At 39.0% G+C, this 21,537-nt stretch overlaps 1 protein-coding gene across 9 annotated transcripts in view; it reads right to left on the minus strand.

The window, feature by feature from the left end:
• SEMA4D (semaphorin 4D) overlaps positions 1 to 21,537 on the minus strand; it is a 201,550-nt gene that overhangs the window by 16,734 nt on the left and 163,279 nt on the right. For 4 of the 9 annotated variants that reach the window (XM_036740942.1, XM_036740944.1, XM_036740940.1 and 1 more), the window contains 4 exons: positions 20,891 to 21,063; positions 20,746 to 20,789; positions 19,252 to 19,581; positions 16,416 to 16,619 (listed from right to left, as the gene is read on the minus strand). In XM_036740942.1, the coding sequence (XP_036596837.1) occupies positions 16,416 to 16,619; positions 19,252 to 19,581; positions 20,746 to 20,789; positions 20,891 to 21,063 (751 nt within the window). Of the gene's footprint in view, positions 1 to 16,415; positions 16,620 to 16,903; positions 19,582 to 20,745; positions 20,790 to 20,890; positions 21,064 to 21,537 lie in introns of those variants that run through there. The other 5 variants (XM_036740943.1, XM_036740945.1, XM_036740938.1 and 2 more) reach the window with 5 other exon arrangements.

Raw genomic sequence — 21,537 nt, forward strand, 5'->3', positions numbered from 1 at the left:
TGGAACAAGATGGGTCAGACACAAGAGACTATTATGAAATGGAAACGCTTGGGTCTTTCAGGTATTAGTGTCTTTCACAAACAGGTTGCAACTCCTTTAGAGAGGCTGAGGCATCTAGTCCTAGCTTCAACATCCTTCACTAGCCCAAATGGCCCCATCTATGAATTCTTGGCTCCTGAAGGATATGTTTTTCTGCTTCACAGTCCACTATAAGAATGGCATGTGCCTCTGGACATCTGAGGCAGTTAATCTGATAATGGGAGATATGTTGAGAGATAGGGATCCCGGCAAGTCCTCTCAGTGGACTGAGCTGTGGACTATGTCACTGTTGTGTAAAAAAGCTTTGAGGGATGGAGTCAGATAAAATCTTATTCTACACTGATTCCTAGTCATGGGTCTAGCTGGGTGGTCTAGGGCCCAAAGAAAATAGGACTGGACAATCAGAACCAATGCAAAATTAAATTTTTTGTTTCATTCTGAACTTTTACACTAAAAACATCTCTATGTGTAACAGAACACAAGACTTTTTCTATATGAAACTGAGTCTCCATTTCATATCTCTTGCTTTTTAAAAAAAGCATATAATAAATTCAACACAATAATTTTATGACTATACTATTTATGATTCTTCTTAATTTCCTTCTGTCCTCTTCTGTTCATTTTTAAGTCTTACAATGACCCTCTTTTTTGTATAATTGTGATTTACCATCCTCCACCATTTAATTAGCTGGGGGAAAGGGAGAAAAATAAGCATAGGCAAGCAAAACAGATCCACACTGGTAATTGCTTTGGTCATAGTTCTTGACTCTTTCAAAGTTTTTATTCTTTAAAATGTTGTTATTGTATAAATTGTTCTGCTCACTTCACTGTCAGTTCATACTACCCAGGATTCTCTGAAGCCCTCTCAACCTTATATACACACACACACACACACACATATATGTCAAACATTTATTAAGCATCTGCTGTGTGCCAGGCACTATGTTGAATGCGTTGTTGAGCTATTCTCCAACAGTCTAGTTGTTTCTTTTCCTTTCTCTCAGGTTTCCTTTTAATCTCATCTTCAGGATTAGAAGTTTTTCTTGTGACTGCCCTCTCCCCCCATTATCTTTAATCTCCCACTTCTTTATGCCTACATAGAAATGATAAGCCTTGACCACAAATTGGATGCGGGAGGATAGACGGAGGGAAAAATCGCAGATGACACCTAAGTTGTGAGCCTGGATGACGAGGAGAAACGGGTAGTTATAAAGATGGGAGGGATTGGAAGGTGAAGTTCAATTGTGGACCTCTTGAAATTAAGATGTCTATGGGACATTCAGTTTGAGATGTCTGAAAGGCAGAGGCAACACTGGAGATTGGGAGAGAGGTTAGTGCTAGACAAGTAAATCTAGTCATCTGCATCGAGATGGTAATTGAAACCATGGGAGCTTTTGAGATCTACCAGTGAAATAGGAAAAAAGAAGAGAAGAGGGCCTAAGATAGAACCTTGGAGGGATCTCCACACATCCCTCACCTTTGCCACATGACCAGCCCATCTTCTCTTATCATACAATTCCTAGATGTCATTTTATTCCTATTTTTTCTTTGGAGGGGGGAAGGCAAGGCAATTAGGGTTAAGTGACTTCCCAAGGTCACACAGCTAGTAAGGTGTGTCAAGTGTCTGGGGTCGGATTTGAACTCGGGGGCTCCTGACTCCAGGGCTGGTGCTCTACTCACTGCGCCACCTAGCTGCCCCCTTTATTCCTACTTTTGAAAGTACCCCATTCATTATATATTGCAGCCTGCTCACAATCACCATGGGCCTGTCCGTTATGTGATATTCATTTTTAATTCTTTAGAGACTATTGTATTCTGTTTCACTGCTACATAGTAAATGTTGATATTAAATGAAAAAAAATAGGCCTTTCATTTCCTATCAAGTAGAGAGTTATTAAAGGAGCTTTGCAGTTTCCTGAAAAAACTCTAGCCCACTCTCCACCTTTTGTTCATCTCTGGGCCCACTGTCCACACGTACTATAAACACCAGTCTTTGGTTGGCAGGTCAGGTTGTTTAAAGAATATTAAAAAGCTGGGAGACGGCCTGTTTTCAGAGGGTGTCTCACTGTGGGGGTCAGACTTATATAGCTGCTTATACAACAGTAGAAAAGACAAAGAAAACATCACAAGCAGGGCAACAGGATGTTTGTGGGTAACAGCTCCCTTACCAGAGAAACATGGAACAACTCAAGGATGCTGAAGTGAGAGAGAAAGGCAAGTTCTCCCCTTACTTCTAGCTTAATGGCAGAGTTTTTTTTTTTTTAAAGTAGAAGACTTTCAGCCAAGCTGGAGTCTATAATTTCCTTTCTTTTTTTTGTCTTTTAAAAGACAAGGTACTCATACTTGGTATTCAAACAGGTCAAACTGTTCTTGGGCATTAGTAGAATCAGCAGTGAGGAAGGTTGTATGAAAAATGCTAATGGCCTGTTGGAAGCATTCCCAGATCCCTTCATTGGGAAAAGGGAGGAAAAGGAGGCCTGAGAGGACCAGCTTCCCTATTATGGAAAGGTACTGATCCAGGACCAAGAGTTCTACTTAGAGATTCTATCCCCAAGAGCTATACTATAGGTTGAAGGTAGTCAGAGACTGAACTCACTGACTCATATGCAAGAACATTAAATCCTTCCCCCTTCCCCCTTCCCCAATCCTGTCCTAGTTTTGTTCTGCCAGGAGAAAGACAAGGACAATGTGGCTGTGGAGAATGACCTATGCAAGGCTATTAGCTTTGTCCTCAAGGCCTCTGTAAAGGATGAGTCAAAGGTAGAGAACTCAGAAGAAGTCACAGAGTTACATCATACATGGAGGAGGATTGGGAGGGCCATTTGGAAGACTGCCTCCCTAGGTCTCTTGGAATCTACATTGGCTACCACCTGAAAATGGCTAGAAAGACAAGGGACACTAAAAAGCATGGAATTATGGTCACTTACATTTTATTTCATAAATATGAATAGTGGCTGGTCCCCTTACTCCAGCGTATAATCCCCCTTCTCATCCTGGTTCATGATACCAGGTGTTTTTGGTCCCATATCCCTAGAGTTCTTCAATCCTTTGTAGCGTTCTTCACGGAATCACAGGTAAGAGCTCAGACACCACTGTTAGCAGTCTGGAATTCACGCCCTGAATTAATGGGATGGAGTCCTTTTTAATAGGGAACAAATGACATTTTTCACTGAAGACCTTTTGAGGAGCCACTCTCGGATACTTGGGACCTTTTAAACTTTGGGAAAATTACTTATTTATTCTTACAAGAAAATTTCCAACTTGATCCCCAGTACTGACATTTCAGAGATAATGTGGCGATACGGTAACATCACAAGACATTTACTGGCCAGAAGGATTTACTGTTAGAAGGGGCATCCAGTGATAATAGAAACTTCTATCAGGTTTATATCTGAAAACTGTAGACTGACCTCTCATGAAGCAAACTGAAACAAAATTTTCTCAGCTCTGTTTTGATCATAGGCCAGAAAATAATTTGGAACATCCCATTTTTAACTCATAATTCCACATTACTGAAGAGATATAAGAACCAGACCATGGTGTTGCAGGTGGGAAAATTTCCCTTTCGGGGGAGAAGAAAAAAATAAGGGACTAAATCCAGATGGTTCTGTCACTGTTTTCCTGGTCCCTGACTCTAATCTCCTCAGTGATCTATACTCACCAGGAACTGGTTTGACACATTGGTGGTGCTAAGTAGTACACCACATAGGGGCATTTGGCATTTTCCCTTTGCATGGTGGACTACTAATATGTGAGCAGAAATACTTTTACCTGGATCCAAGTGAGCACGGAAGCCAAATTTACAGATCCAAGAGACTGTACTTCACACTGTCAATTTCAATGCTTACCATTTATAGTAGGTACAGTTGTTACTGTGCTACCATTAGTAACAAATTATCAGTACTGTTTTATAACTGTAACACAGGATAATGCAGTATCAGGAACACCCATTCCTCCTCCATTAGAATGGCAGCTCCGTGAAGGAAGGGATTCTTTCATTCTTTGTGTTTATGTCTCCAGCACCTAGCACAGTGCCTGGCATATAGCAGGCGCTTAATCAATGCGTGTTAGTTGGTTACATCTGCTGAGCTAAAAGCATTACCTTGAATTCGTATCATATACAAGAGTAATTCATAATACATTGCAGAACAAAAATCAAGTGTAAGATTTAACAATCACATAAATAAAATGATAACATGAGATTTTACAAAGAAACAATAAATCTCAATGGAAAGGCACAGGTTAAGATTAGCAAAGTGGGTCAATATTTCTAAGGTTACAAAGAAGGTATGTATATTTTTTACCCTTTCAATATTCAGGCACAGAAGGTTACCAGCCCAAGCACTTTGCCCCTCTGTTATAATCTTAACCCTTAGTCTTTAGAATAGAATTTATGGATCCAAGGTTGAAGGTCTTTGCTACCTAATGAAGTCTTTTCCCCCCAAGTTTCTGGGCGATCTCCCACGTTCATGGCTTCAGGTGAAGATTCTAATCCTTAATACACAGTATCTGTCTAAGGAATCGTTGTTTTAAAAAAAACCAATTATACAAAAAGGTATAAAGGTAGTCAGCTATTTCATTATTTTGCCTAATTTCTCAACATCAGGTAATAACAGATGAGGCAGTAACGGAATTTAAAGTTTGCAAGTTAGCCAAAATTTGTATTGTAGCATAAGGAAAATACAAGGCAGCTACATGGCACAGTGAATAAAGCCCTGGTCCTGGAATCAGAATGACTCCTCTTCCTGAGTTCAAATCCGGCCTCAGACACTTACTAGCTGTGTGACCCTGGGCAAGTCACTTTACCCTGTTTGCCTCAGTTCCTCATCTGTAGAATGAGCTGGAGAAGGAAATGGTAAAGCACTCCAGTATCTTTGCCAAGAAAACCCCAGAAGGGGTCGTGAAGAGTCAGACACGACTTGAACAACCACAAAATAAGGAAAATAATCTTTACAACCTAAGTATCCCTTAATTGTCAGCTTATTAACCAAAGATTCCTTAATCCCTTCTTTTGTCTTGGAAGTGTTTTTATGTCAGCAACACACATGAACGAATACGAGGTAACAGTTTGCATGGCAGTGCCTGGAGCCTTTGAATGGATGTTTTGATCACACCAATGTCCTAAGTGTTGGGTAGCTTCAAACTTCAAAAGTACCAAGTTAATTTCTGCTTTCCCAGACCCTTTGACCTGGAGAAGGTAATGCTGTGCAACTACCATTACCGTACAAATTTCTAGTACAGCAAATAATGTATAAGCATTCTAAAGCAAGCAGCCCAAATAAAACTAAACGACAAAAAAATAGAATTAAGTTTAAAAACACCTCAAGTGACTAAGATTGCTTTACTTTCCTAATATACCTTGTGAGAGCAAGCATATCTTCAGGGGTGTGTGTGTGTGTGTGTATACGTACATACATACACATACATACACACACACACACACACACTGCTCCTCGTTAAGAAGGGCACGTGCTTTATATGTCAGTGCACAGTGCAGTTTTGCTAGAACATGGCCAAATAAACATTGAATATAAATTAAGCATACCTCCATCCAATGTTTAATGTGGATTGCTACATAAGCAAAAATCAAAATGCAGCCATAACGTACAAATGTAGGCTCCAGAAATGTCTACCAAATCAATGGGGACTTTATAGTTTTACTGCACGCATGTTCCTGTAGTATTATTCTCATATTTAGGTAGCAGATTGAAGTTTATATTCGATATCCCATTTATACTCCACATAAGCATTTTTTACATTATTGATCAATTTATAAACTTCTAAACAATCAAGGCAATAAACATAACCTACTGCACGGAATTTAAGATTTTGTCGAATACTTCTGAAGAGCCAGGTTTGTCATAGCTAAAAACAACCTGACGTAGACGTAGACGAGCTAGAGCTTGCACGGCCTTGGGAACTTGAGGGAACTTCATCATATACAATTTGGAGAGCATATAAAACAAAGCCACTTTTCACAAGCCTGAGCTAGCACTGAAGGGCCAATACTTTTCAGTATGATAGGAAGGGAAAGGACCCAGTTATCTTAGCTTTTCTATTCTGAGAGGAACGGTTCTAACAGGCCCATATTTAAGTATGTAATTATGTAGAGTCCATTTTGCCTTTTGTAATATATATATATTCTTAACATATTATATGTGTTCTATAATATACAGTGTACGTATTAACTTGAACTTTGATCTATATGCTCGGATGAAAATCCACAAAAACATTCTTACAGATGCTGACAAGTTTTTGTTCCTGTTTTTCCTTTCAAAGCCACTTGTTCTTCAATTTAACATCATATTTTAAGCATCTCAAACCACAATATTCAAGATTTTTTTTTCTGTCCCTCACAACCACATGTACCATTTACATTCATATATGGTGAGGAGAAAAAAAGTACCAGCTTTTTTCCAAACCCCTATGTATTGCAGTCAGAAAGAAGGAGTTATTATCTTAAAAGCTTCTGATTCCAGTAATAAATCATCTTGGCATCTTCCTTGCCCCCCAAGCCTTCCCAGAAAGCCCTGCATGAACTCTGCATCCAGACTACCTGCCTCCTGACCTGTCTTCACTCCAGGGCCTTCTTCAGTGTTCTAGAGGCTATTCCCAGACCAGACCCCGCCCACCTCCCCACCCTACCTCACCCCCCCCCCCCCCCCCCCCCCCCCCCCCCCCCCGCCTTGAAATGATAGCTTCTGACTCATGTCCTGTGAGGGGCCAGGACACAATATCACCACCCACCTTGAGGTAGGACCGTAAACAGGATAATCATCTGCCTCTTTCAAGGAATCTCTCTCCAGCCACTGATAATCTGCCTCACTATAATCTCAATGGTAAACATGTTTCATCTCCTTTACTCTCCTCATCCCTGTGCTTCTGCACCCTTGGGAGCACAAACCCTATTACCCACTCATCCCCTCACTGTCTACTCTCTTGCTTTCATCCTTCTTAACTCTACTTCCCAAAATGTCACACTTTAAAGCTACTCAACCCCTTTCCACTGTGCTAGAAAGCATCCTCAATCATGAATAAACTTGCTTTCACATTAACCTTCCATATTTTGCTTTTTCATTCCATCTTCTGGCCGTCACTGAGACCTAGTTCCCTCCTGATGACACTGAATCCCTGACAACCTTTTTCAATAACGATTGCACAGTCAGTCTTATACTCCCTGCACCCATTCATTTGTAGTGATGCAGAAGTTGTACCATTCCTTGTTCCTCACTGTTACTCCCAGACTCTTCCTCTACCACCCTCACTCAGTAACCTCTCCTCCTTTGAGGTTCATTCAATTCAAATTTATCACCCAGTCGAGATTCTGATAGCTGTTATCTATTGACCTCCAGGGCCCTCACTGTCCTTTGTGAGTTCAGTGCCTGGTTCTTTCTATCCCGATTCCAATCCTTATACTAGGAGACTTCAACTACATACTGCTGCTAACCCTAACTTCCACATTCCTTAATCTATTCAATTCCTACCAACTACTGTTCCATTCCACCTCCACTATACATACAAGAGTTCTACTTCCATGTTCATGAACTCTGAAATTCCTTTATCTGGTCATAATTTTGTCATTCAATCTTTCCCTCTGCTTAATGATACCTAACTAATCTTCATTGTGACCTCTACTCCCTCCATCCCCTCTTATGGAAGACTCCACCATCCTCTGTCACTTAGGCTTGGAACCTAGATGTCATTCATTATTCTTCACTCTCACTGCCCATATCCTACCAATTGCCAAGTCCTATTGTTTGTTTTCACAATTTCTTTCTCTGACACACCTACCACCTTGATTCAATCCCTTATCTGCTCACACCTTGCTGGTGGATCTCTCTGCTTCCAGACTCCAGTCTATCCTCCACTCAACTGTCAAAGTGATCTTCCTAAAGTTCAAGTCTGAACAGTTAAATCCCCACCCCGCCCCCATTAGATAAACTCCAGAGGCTTCCTATTGTCTCAAGAAATAGAATATAGAACATTCTCTGTTTGGCTTTTGAAGTCCTTTAAAACTTGGCCCTATCCTACCTTTATAGTCTTCTTATACATTGATCCCCTCCAACTATTCTGGAATTCAGATACGTTGGCCTCTTTGCTGTTCTTTGCACAAAACATTCCATTTTCTGACTGGGTATTTTCACTGGCTGACCCCCATGCCTGCGATTTTCTGTTTCCTTGCCTCTGCTCCCTGGCTTCCTGCAGGTTCCAACTATAATCCCACCTTCTTTTTGTCTCTCGGTTAACAAGTAAAATACCCTTTTCTCTCATTCTCTTTAACTTGTTTTGTTATTGTATTTCATTTTCTATACCTTTTCCTAAAAATTATCTTTCCCTTGTTAATTAGTTCTCTTCCCTTTCTATCTTAGACTTTTATCTTTGATTCATGGCCCATACACTTAATTACTCCTTTAGTCTGTGAATTCCTCATGTAATTAAAGCTTCTACACCACCTATTTTGATGCTGCCCTGCCATAGTGTCACTACACTATGGTGTGAGTGAGTTAATGATTGGTGATTATTAGCCTTCACTGTTAGTTCATTGGGCTGTTACCTCATCAAGGTTCTTAATTGTCTTAGATCATGGTGACAGCTTTATTTCTTACATAAATTTCCTATTTTTAAGAGGTGCTGACGATTGGAGAATCCTGTTTTATGTTACATCCTTTTAGAATTACTTTGGTTAGCTGGGTCTCTCACAATGATTTCTGTTTTTAAAAAATGTTTTTGATGCTTTTTTTTTTACATCACAGTGTTTTCTGAATGTATTCTTTCCCTTCCCCTCACCTACTGAGCTTTCCCTTTATAATGAGAAAAAAAAAGTTTAGCCCAACCAACCAAATACATCTGAAAGCATTTATAGCATACCACGCCCATAGTCTTCCACCTTTCCAATGAAAGGAGGGAAGTGCATTTCTTCATCTCTTTCTCCAAGGCCATTATAACTGATCAATTAGTCATTATAATTACACAGCACTCAGTTTCACTTTATTGTTCTTTTTCTGGTGACATTGTTGAAATAAATGTGTACACTTTTCTTGGTTCTACTTAGTTCATGCTCCGATTTTTTAAAAAATTTTTCTTTGCAACCCCTAAAACCAACATGTCACATGCACCAAATTTATAAAATACACATAGCAATGTGAATTATGACAACTTGAAAAAACTGCTCAACAAATAAGACAATATATCCACTCTATAGCTTTTATGGCAGCCCTCTACCTATACATTAGTACAGATGCTGGCCAGTAGGCTAGACATTGTACAAAGGCAGTAGAAAGACCTTGTAGGAGCTCTTGTTTCTCTACATTGGGAGGCAACAACAGCTTTTACTTCTACCTGACTTTTCTCTCTTCTCTGGAAGCATTTTGATCTCTGAAGTTCACTTGGATGGACATTGATCTTAATGAAGGCAGATACTTTATCTAATTATGTCTTTCTCAATTTTTTAGCTAAGGACCCATACAGCTTGTACAGAATAAATGTTTAATTTTTTTTAAATTTTGTTAAATTTGAACACCAGAAAAAAAAAGATAATTTTGAAAAGTAGGCAGATCTGGCGATTAGTTTCGGACATTAGTTTTGTTTTTTTCTTTTCCCCAACCTGAAGATGATCAGAAGAATGTAGGAAATAGATCAATCAATACATTAAGTATTCTCCTCTACCTGAAACTAGCCAGTGTTGAGGCTAATTTAAACTTTTACAATTAATTCAAGCACACCTTTTAGTCATTTTAATACCCTGAAACTCAGGTCAAGTTATTGTCATTTTGATATTGCAAAAGAAGGGAGGCAACAAATTATGTTCACTAAATAATTAAGCTAGACTTCTCTGTAACCATACATCTTTAACCTCTCAGTATTGTCTACTGAGACCTACTGTATAATGGTATTTAAAAAGAGGACAGCAATGTGTACAGGCAAAAGCAGAAGTTTATAATCTGAGTACTCTATTACATCGGACCTGTTAAGCCCCAAAATTCACAAGATAGATAAGGAAGCCTGAAACTATAAGTACTAAATGGCTTTGGTTGCCAAATAGAAGGATGCACCCTCCCACAGGTTTGAAATTAACATGTATAGATAAGGTCTACCTATCTGATCCTCTTTTGGAGATCTAGAAAGAAGTCAATGAAACTTTAAGAACATAGCCCTGTGTATTGTAAATATGTATCTAGTAGTTTCCCATTCAACCGTCTGTAATTTTCACAAAGTTAGCACTAAACACACACACACAATACCATACAACTGTGTGTGTGTGTGTGTGTCTATCACCTTCAAACACATGCAACTGTTCTTTGCTCGTTCAGATAACAGGACATTCCAAAGGTTAGGATTCAAATTGAGGTCTTCTGACTAGATTCAAGGTTCTTTCTACTTTACCATAGAACTTAAATTTGACTTCTCTATCCTATTGTGATCTGACTCAGATTTCATATCTCATTGGTTCTCCTGACCTTGGCTTTAGACTCAGACCCTGGCTTTGGATATCTTTAATTCTATTCTGTTGGCAACATGTCAGTTCTCAGCTTTGATCCTGAATTTTCTGAACCAGGGACTTAAGAGTCTTCTCTTTTGCTCCTTTCCTTCCAAGAGTGTCTTTAAATACTGTTGTCTTTAGCAGTGTTCCTTTTTACTACGTCCCTTCATCGTTATCTGACATCTCAGAGTAGAACTTAACTTCTCCCATGCATGACACAAGGGTCCTTGTCTTTCCTGAAACCATCTGCTCAGTACTGTTTGCAGCTGCCCTCTAGTCTTGCCCCCTCCCAACTGCACTGAAAGTCGACCCTTTATCTAGGCTAGAAATAGTTGCCTGGAATAGACCACTTGCTACCTGAGTTAGAACACGGGTTTAAATTTTGCCATATGAGAAATTCAATAGAGAGAAAATATCTCAGCTTGAAAAAAAGTAATTTTATTTTAACAAAAAAACTTTCCAATTAAAAAATCATCATCATAGAGTATCGTTGTTCTTAATCTTAGATTTCTGCCATATTTACCACTTCAATTTCCTCAGGACCGTGCAGTTTCAAACAATAGAGTGCTTTGGTGTAAGGAGCGCTGTCCTTGGAACCAGGGATTAAGTGCTGACTCTGATGCTTAGTTGTGGGACCATCAACAAGTTACTTTACTCTTCTGTGAGCCTTAGTTTTCTCATTTGTAAACTAGGGATAATGCCTGTATTACCGACTTTACGTAGTCATTGTGAGGTAAATGATTGGTAAACATTAAAGTTCTCTCAAAAAAAAAAAGTTAGCTTCTTGATAAAATAAAAAGCAACCCCAACAGAAACCCCAGGAAGTAATCTAAACTTTGTATTTCTTCCAGTACCTAGCAGAATATAGTAGTTGTTTAATATACAGTGAATGAACTAAAGTAAAGAGAAAAAGCTAATTTTAATGCTTTCACAAAAATTATTTGAATTCAAGCTTTGAATCATAAAAAAAAAAACCTGCAGTAAGATAGCCATTAAAATACTACTACTCCTAACTCATGCTGACATTAAGGCTTTGAAAGTCATTAAGTACCATCCTATGTACAACTATATGAGATAGCACACTATCCTTCTTTTTAAAGATGAAGAAAATGAGGCCAAGAAGTGAAGCGACTCATCATATCACTAAGGAGAACTCAAATTTGGGTTCTAAGAGTTAGAATTGAAAGAGACCTTAGAGATCACCCAGCCTATCTTACCTTATTTTACTGACCAAGAAGAACACCAAAGCCTATGGAGCAGAAATGTTTGGCTCAAATGGCGGGGCCAGCATTTGAACCCTGGTCCTTTCAACTCGAGTCTAGTGCTCGTGCCACCAGCCCATACTGTCTTCCTCCCGGCACTGCCCTATGAGTTTAGGACTCAGAGAAAACCAGGGTGGGCCTCTGTAAATCAGAGCAGGCATAATTTGGTTCTGTGTCTAATCTAGTACTATGTAATTTAGATTTTCAGAGGAATATGTCTGAGGTTATGGAGGAAAAACTGATTCTACTTTCTGCTTAAGATGGATGCTTAAGAAACAGGGAAGACATTGCTGGAAAAGGATCTACACACCCAGGCAAAGTCAACGCAAACTTCATGTGCCAAACAAGTACTCATGGATAGAATGATTTTTAAAACCTATTTTCAAGGCTGTAATTAATCAATGGCATTAGTTCGGAAAGATCATTGAGGAAGCCAAAAGCATAAAATGGCTAAAGGTGAGTTTATCTGGTACTTGTAAAGTCCAGACCATTACATTCATTTGATGAAACCTGGGTGAATAAGATTTATGAGTAGTAGCAGTAACTAAAACAGTATTCAACTTAAGTATAGCATAAAGGATGGAGCACTGGATTTAGAGCTGGGGTGCCTAGCTTCAAATTCTACCTCAGTCACTTATTAGCTGTGTGACCCTGGATAAGTTACTTAACTTCTCTGTGCCTGTTTCCTCACCTGCAAAATGCTGGGGTTTAGACTCCATGGCCTCTAGCATCCCTTTCAGTTCTAAATCTATGATCCTATGGTTGTGATTTAGGCTTGTTGATCACTATGTAAAAGTCCTATGATTGCATATATATAGAGTGAATACATATATACAAATATAATGAATATATGTATATCTATCTATATCTATATACACACACACACCCATCTAAATATATACAACTACAGCTATTCAGTAGTTTAATGACAAAAGTTAAACTGTTAGGACACTCTCTAATATATGTCCTTTCCAGGGGCTCACAAAATGTATATCATATTCAAAATATATCTGTGTGCGATAGGATTCAGAACTGGAATGGATCTTGGATAGCAGCTCTAGCCTAAATGTTTTTAGTTACAAATCAGAAAATTTAAAGACGAAAAGGCTAAGATTCAAACCTATGTCTCATGCTAACTACAGCCTGGCCTCTTTCTACTCACCACATGACACTGCTTCTGGTCATTCTACAAACTCATCCCATGTGTTTTATACATTGGCATTTCTCATGGTAAGGAGCAATAAATCTTAATTTTCTTGTATGAGCTATGTAAAAGAATATGATAGATCATGAGGGAGCCTTTTTTTTCTCTCCAAAGAACTTTCCAGGCTTCTTTATCTTTTGCCAAGATAAGTCCCATTTTTTTAGTGACCACATGCTACATGAAAACTTTGCCAGAATTCTTGGGGTCACGTTTGTTTAATTCCTTTGAAGTTGGTCGGATATAAGGAAGGAGAAATAAAGTAATTTCAGGTAGATCAAGTACTGACAACTTGGGGAAACCAGGAAATACCATGAATAAAAAGTTGCATTTGAGTTCTAGAATTAGTTTGGAGTCATTTTTTACAGTTGTTTGGAGGGATTTGGGGGACAGCTTGAGAGAATCCCTGTTTTTAAGCCACCATCTTGGCTCTGCCCCCAAAGGTTGCATTTGAGTTGTGTTTTGAATTAGAGGTTTTAAGGGAAGTTGAGAAGGGAATGCATTACAACATGAGGGATGACTTGTGAAGAGGCATGGAGGTGGGAGACAGAGTGTGATATATGGGTAAGGTAGGTGGGAGCCAGATTTGAAAGGTTTTAAATGCTAGGCTGAGAAGTTTTTATTTTATCTGAGGGGAAGTAGGAAATTATTAAAGTTTTTGAATTGGTGGGTATAGTGGTCACATGGCAAGATCTGAGTTTTACGAATATATACTAAACATTTATTAAGTGCCTACTGGGCTAAGCCCTGGAGTATCAGTTTGATGGCTATGTGGAAGACAGCGAGAGGCAGTTTGGTATAATGTTCACCATCACAAAGATAGGAAATTCCAATGAGCGATTCCCACAACTCATTGCTCAGTACTGCTAGATTTCAAGGCTTTTGGTCTATCTAGGGGTGGGGAACCTGCAGCCTTAAGGCCACCTGTGGCTTTCTAGGTCCTTGGGTATGACCTTTTGACGGAGTCCAAGTTTTACAGAACAAATCCTTTTATTAAGGGGATTAGCAGTCTTGAGGCCACTGGTTCCCCACCCCTGGTCTATACCCTAAACCTTCAGCTACTTGACGAGACCTAAACCCAAGTTAGTGAACACTTCTAAGGCAGTCGTGAGAGTCCTCAAAGATTTTACTTCAATCCATTTTTCCCTAGGAGTCCTATAAAACAATTCAGAACTTTCTGGGGAGAGGCCCGGCACCGCTTTCTCCTTAGGGATAAGGAAGAGTCTCCTCTGGAAAAGTCTGTGGGTGGGTGATTAATGTAGCTTTCCTCGAACCTGATCTAATAATGGTGTCTAGCATATCCACGACACTTTAAGGTTTGCGAAGCACCTCTCGTCCCATTTTATCCTCACAACAACTTTGGGAGGTAGCTGCTAATATTATTCCCCTTTTTGCAGATGAGAAACATATGGGAGACTGAGGTTAATGACCTGCGCAGGATCACACAGCTAATAAGTGCTGGATATGAACTCAGGTTGTCCTGAATCCAGGTCCGGAGCTCTGTCTCCTAGTTACCTATGGTAACAGGACACATCCCATAAAATAGAGACAAAAGAAAACATGTTTCAATGTCTTTACTGATCTATGTTGGAAAATAAGGCACCAGGCCCACCTGAAAGAATATAAAACTGGTGTAAGCTGGACTCAGACCACATGTATTTCCTATTTCCCTTTCATTAATCACATTAAATTACTTAAAAATGCCTCAAGTAGCCCCAAGTGAGGGGAGAGGGGCATGGGATGCTAGAGAAAGAGAACTAGAAGGGAAAGGCTGTAGTTAGACCCAAAATTTTGTGTCTTTATTTTTCAACCAGATAACAATTGCAGGCAACTAATTAATACCCACAAATTACTAAACCCTCCATTCTCACCTGTCACAACACTCATTTAGTGACAACTGTCTTTTTTGCTTTACAATCCCCAGGACACCTTCTGTCTTCATAGTCATAGAAGACTCCTTGTATGTGTTTATAGTCACATTAGTTATAAACTGAATGATTTCCAACTATTTAAGCAAGAGAAACTGGGCATGTAAGGGAAGGTCATAGTTACTTAACAAACCTTTATTTTTTTATAAAAATAATATAGAATGAGCAAAATCGAAGAAAAGGAAAATTAATAGTTAACTCTTTGCAATGATATTCTGAGCCAGTTCTTGCCATTGAATAGATAACAAAAGCCAAAGAAGCCCATTATTGGTCCTGATAAATAGCTAAGTGTCATCTTTTTAGCTTAGGAAAAAAAAAATGCCAAATAGCCACAGGTGGACTTTTGTCACACCTCCTCCCTTTCCCTGATTATAATTCATCATCATCAGGGAACTCGGTGTTAAGGTCAGTCTCTGCAGAAGCCCAGATTTGATTCACTCTCATTTTTTTCCCTCCAACTAATGGCAAAAAATGAAGCCGGATGCAAACACATATGATGAGCTGGTGTTACAAAAAGTCACACAGAATTTATTTTTAAAAGGGAAGCGAGCAGCAACATAAAAATAAAATATTAGTTGTTTTAATAGTTACTTTATAGTTTGAATAAAATTAAGATTTTTTTTTCTGCCATCAATTTCCTTTTTGTGTGGCAGTCTTGCTATATAGTGTAACCAGACGTCTAATGCTACCTCTCTCCCCGCTGCACTGTTGTTGAATTCAGTGACCACAAAGAGGGAGAACAGAGCCTTGGAGAATATTGCATGTTCAATGACAGCACCATGGGGAAGCAAGGAAGATTTCTAAGCCATCTCGGGGGCTGTCCAGGAACAGTACTCTGACACTTAATAGCTGTGTGACCATGGTCAAGTTACTTAACCTCGCTGAGTCTGTTTCCTCACCTGTAAAAATAGGGACAATGTTGTGCAGATCAAGTGGGAATGTATTTGTAAAAGCACATGGTGATTATACAAATATCAGCTAATATCATTTCACTTTGGTGACAGTGAAACATCTGACAGTGTTCACAAGGGTCACTTATGAGTTAATGCTCTATCAGAGTACGGATAGGAAAAGTCAGAGCTCTCTTACACCAAACCAAGATCATGTTCAAATTCATCTGGTCTTCCTTCAAAAATTAATAAATAAAAACAATATTTTAGTTTTCCTTCATTAGGCCTTGAGGCAAGTTCTTTATTTAAATTTCAAAACCACTCCTATATCTGGCAAGGCAGAAGGCAACAGGAAAATGTTTTAAGCTAACTGCTAAACTAAAAAAAAAAAAAAGATGTTAAAAGCAGAATGGTTTTTATCTGAGGGATCTAGATATGCAAGACAATAAAAATCAATCATACCTGAGAAAGAATCCGTGTAAATGGACATCATCACTAAAGTAGTCTGCATGATATCAGAATATCAACCTCTGAGCCACGTTGCAGTACCAGCTCGTATGGACACAGACAGACAGACAAGGGCACTGTTGGCATAGGGAGGCTCCTCCTACTCACCAGTTGCCTGACAGATGAGGTGAAAGGTCCCATGGGCGTTAACATGCTGAGACTGGTCACTTAGGAAAGGCGGCAACAACGTGACCGCTGGGCTTTCTGTGCCAGAGCCCACATCAAACTGGGTGCTGGTGGATGAAGGTGAGCCAGTCCCCACACAGGACAAAAAGGAGGTACCAGTAGGAGGGAAAGGTATAGGAGATGAGGCTGTGACAGAAGAGGACAGAAAAGAAAAAGGGCACTGAGGAAAAAGTTGTAAGAAATGTATCACATGCCAAAGAAATATGGAGAAAATAATCAGGAAATGAATATGGGGATGATAAAGAAAATAATATTAGGTTCTTAGTCCTCGCCTCCACTTGTGGTTTGCTAACCCACCCTTGCACACTGAGATGGTGAGAGGGGAAGACCCTTAAAAACCATCCCCCAAGTCTTCTGCCTCTGGCCCATGGGGGCAAATTGTTTAACAGAGATTCTGCTACAATAAGTTTCACCCAAACAAAGGATAGAACAGTTTATTATTTATTCTGTCACTTCTCATACATACACAATTCAAAATAAAAAAATAAAAAATGAATCTTATAAAATATACACTGTTCACACTCAGAGGATCCAGATTATATTAAATTGGAAAATGAGTTCAAATGTGCAAACGTGCACACACACACAGCAGGGTTATTGCTCCTTGCTATGAAAAAAATGCCTATTTCTGAAAGGTATTTACAAAAAAGAGAAAGTGTAAAGCAAACAATGATTAAAACACTACTGAACAATAAAACCTGTACAAAGAGCTGGGGTGAAACAGTTTTGGAATGAATTATAGTTCTGTTCACAGGCATTTTTTATTGGACAGTTCAGCCACTCAGTTCATTGGTCAATTCCCAACTTGTTTTCAGGTAGGGAGGGGACTGACTGACAAGTCATTTGAAAAATCTAGGGTGGGTGAGATTTAAGTAAAAAGAGACTTTTCCACTCAAAAACCCCTTATTTTCTTTCTTTCTTTTTGGTTTCATTGTTTCAGTCATCTGATGGCTCCAGTCTCTATAAAGAATCCTCAGCATCAGTCCTTCTGCATCACTTCCACAGTGCTGGTAGTCCCTAATCTGTCAGCAAAACTTGGGAACAGAGGCTGGGCTGGAACATTCTTTTCACTCTTGCTCAAAATCCACAAATGTGACAGTCTTCTGAACTTTTCGATTTGTTTTTGTTTAAAAACATTTTTAAATGAAGAAAGAAAACCTTTCTTAAAACCAAGTTCCCCTCATTAAAAGAAAAAAAAGTTACTTTTGCTCAAGAGGCTTTCTATGTCTAAATGTCTAAAAGCAAAATAAAAATAAAATAATGATTTTTTAGTAAGCAAGTTTCCCTGAGACTCTTATGCAAACCAAACCAGATTTTACCCCAGATTTGATCTACAATAAAATCTAGGAGATTCAGCAGCATCTAAAAATTAAATTACTACCTATGTGACTACTGTCAAGTTATTTAATCTCTCTGAGCCTCCATTTCCTCATCTGTAAAATAGAGATAGTATTGTTATGAGGATCAAATGAGAGACTGTGTGTAACTAAATTAAAACACTATTTAACTCATTTAAGATGACCTGATATACTAACAAATAAAACTAAAACATAAGGAACACAATCAATGAAAGCAAAGTTAAGTCCCAAATTGGACAATAACCTATAATTTACCAATCTGATAAACTAAAATTTCATTTCCAATCTGGAATTAAATTATTTCTTTTTAAAAGGCTGCTACGATGAGGGGAAGCTGAAGGTAAATCTCTTCTCACGTAGACTGAAGTAAAGTCAATCTTTTTGTTTCTTTCCCTTTGCTAGGAAAATACTGAAATAAATCAGTAACACAATCTATAGCTTTCCAAGATTATTTGATTTGACAATGACCATTTTCCTAAAAAGGAAAAGAGGGAGAAAAAGAGGGAGTGGGGGGGGGGCAGGGAAAAGGGAGGAAAGGGCAGGGAGAGAGTATGAGAGAGAGGAAGAGAGAGAGAGAGAGATGGATGGGTAAGATGAGAGACCCAGTTAAATAGAAACATAATGAAAAATGGTTTTCTGAAGAATATGCGTTCTGCCCTAGGAACTAGGTTTTAGATGAGACTGAATCACTGTGTATAGTGGAAAGCCCTCTGGCACAGGAACTGTCGCAACCCAAAGACTTCTGTGCCGTGAAAAACCACAGCTACCTTCATTACAGAAAGAAGAATTTCTCCTTCAGTCACCATCAGCATCTGAGTCAGCATATTTCAGTTCACACTTAACATCAAAAGGCTTGTCTTTGATAGGAAGATCATCTATTTTCTGGGAATCCTCTCTGTCTGTTTGCATTTTGCTTGTTATGGTATCTTGTTCGGTCTCATAGCCTGTATCCAAGGCCAGTTTAGGTTGCTCTCCATTTTGGTGTGAAAAACTCCCTTGTTCCACCAAAGTTTCCTTCACACTCTGCTCACAATCAGAAAAGTCAGACTTCGTTTTTTTCCTACCCAGCAACATAACTGAACGAAATTTTAAACACTGTTCTGGAAGGTAGCCCTTATAGCAGTTGTAGGAGAAGAGACAAAGAAACAGAACAAAGAAAAATAAAAAGAGAAACATTAAAAAGCGATTATCGTTTGACTTTAGGTACAGGCTCTTTTCTGAGTGAACTTCAGGGACAGACTGGATGATAATTTTTGGTTCAGAGACTGTGCTTGTTAAGACAGGGCTGAAAGGTTGTGTGACTATACTTGAAGTCGTTACCCACATAACTGACATGGCTGAAGTCTGAGCAGTAGGCCCTTTCGTTGTCATGCCTGACATTTTTGGGGCAATCCCTTTACCTTCTGTTTGTGCTGCTGTCAAGGTAGGGCTCACAGTAGTAGTGTGGGAGATCTTTTTCACCTCCAAAACATGCTTAGCAATCACTTGAGAGAATTTCTTATTCTTCACCTTTTCTTCAGATAAACACTGATAAACCCCACTGTCCCCTTCTGATAAGTTGAATATGAGCAAGGCCTTCCCCAAGAGGCGGTACTTAGGGCTTTCCACCTTTAGCACACCATTCTGGAACTTCCAAATTACTTGGGCCAAGTTGGACTTTTGAGAACACTTTAGTTCTGCTGTGCCTCCAAAATGCAGCAGGTAATTTTCTTTTACTTTTTCCTCTTTATCTGGAATATCAAAATAAATGTGCATAGTATCAGTTTCTTCCCCTAAGTTTTTAATATTGCCCTACACACAAAATGACATTGTAAGTTACAATGGCTACATGTATTCTTCCAGAATAACTAAGGAATTAACGTAACGTGGAGCTTTCCACTGATGGACTTGTTCCCTGTACAATGCTGAAATTTTTCTCACTATTTTAAGCTACTAAGAGTGTCCACTTGTTTGATTACTAACCCAATCAGAGAGGAGTTCCCACCTGCTAAAGGGATCAAAGGAAATAAACAAACTTGTTTACACATTTTAAAAACATAATCACATTCGTTAATTAACTACAATGGAAGTGTCAAACCCCATCCCTGACATATGCATGATAAGTTAAAGAAAAGCTGGGCCCTTGCTAATGATGTACCAATACAGATACACAGAAACTCAAGGCAATCCATGGAAACAGGAACTCAAATTTCAAACCTTTTTCCAGGTTATAATTCAAGTATCAGGGAATGAATCAGTCAATAAATAGTTCTGATAGTTTTGCTGGTCAACATTTTGGGTCAGCAGAATAAATGTTAGGTCATGCTTTTTTTGTTTTGGGGGTTTTTTTTGGAGGGGGGAAGGCAGGTCAATTGGGGTTAAGTGACTTGCCCAATGTCCCGCAGCCAGTAAGAGTCAAATGTCTGAGGTTGGATTTGAACTCAGGTCCTCCTGACTCCAGGGAGGGTGCTGTACTCACTATGCCACCTAGCTGCCCCTAGGCCATGCTTTTTTAAAAAACTGCTTTTGATTCTTTCAGAAAACGATAGATTTAGAGCTCAAAGTGCCCTTAGAGATCGTTTAGTTGAAACCCTCTCATGTTGTGATAAGACTTTGTTTTTCATGAACCCCATAATGTGTAACAATGGGGTAGATACATCTCAAAGTAGGTATCATACTTTAGGGAAGAAAACTTTTTTTTTTACAAATTAATAAATTGTAAAGTGTTTCACACTTGTACTTTTTTTTAAAGTGACAGAGAAATAGTAGACATTTCTGTTTGCAAGCCTTATTATACATGCACTGCCTGGACAAACTGATGGTAAAATCAATAAAAACAAATACACAAATAACTCCAATTCATCATGAAACTGAAAACGTCATTTTGCAAAAAATGCTAATGTTGAAAAACTTACCAGTACAAGAGGATGCATCACCGTTCATTTTTTGAATCAAACTGCTGAAAAGATAATCAGACCAGAAGTTATACACATATCATCTTTGGTGAAAAAGCAGAAATGCAAATATGCGATTCATCCTTATAGATAGTTCCACATTTACCTGTTATTGCCATGTTCTTTGAAGATAGCAACACATGAGGCTTTTCGTGGATTCCACGCACAGTAAGGATCCCTGGCTAACACACAATCGACACATGTGCTGTGTTTTTCACAGAAAGCAACAGGAGACTGAACCACACCAGAATTGGAACCAGCATAGATAAACCTTTTGCCCTGTAAACATGAAGGGAAGAGGAGTCCAATCATTTGGGAATATGCATATTGCTTGATCATAAAAAATCGTTACATTCATTTATCAAGCACGATGGTAAGACACAGCTCTTAATAAATGCTTGATGAATTAGAAGCACCCATTGAGGTAGTGCAGTATAGCTGAAAAGGCACCGGATCTGGAGCCAAAAAGCCCAAATTTGGGCCCCAGCTCTGTTGGTTGTTACCTGGGTGACCTCTTGAGACCTCAGTTCCATATTTGTCAAAGGGGCATAAAAATATGACAGTAAGTCATTGTGATGATCACCTCAAATGAGATGTTTTGTAACCATAAATACCAGATCTACTTCTCCAGGCCTAACCTCTTTTCTGACTTTCAGTCTCAAATCTCCAACTGCCTATTGGATAACTAGAACCAGATGTCTCCAATGTCTCATACACATCTCAATATTTCCCCTCCAGCCCCCTCCTCTTTCT

Source organism: Trichosurus vulpecula, chromosome 1, assembly GCF_011100635.1.
Source record: "Trichosurus vulpecula isolate mTriVul1 chromosome 1, mTriVul1.pri, whole genome shotgun sequence".
NCBI lineage: Eukaryota > Metazoa > Chordata > Mammalia > Diprotodontia > Phalangeridae > Trichosurus > Trichosurus vulpecula.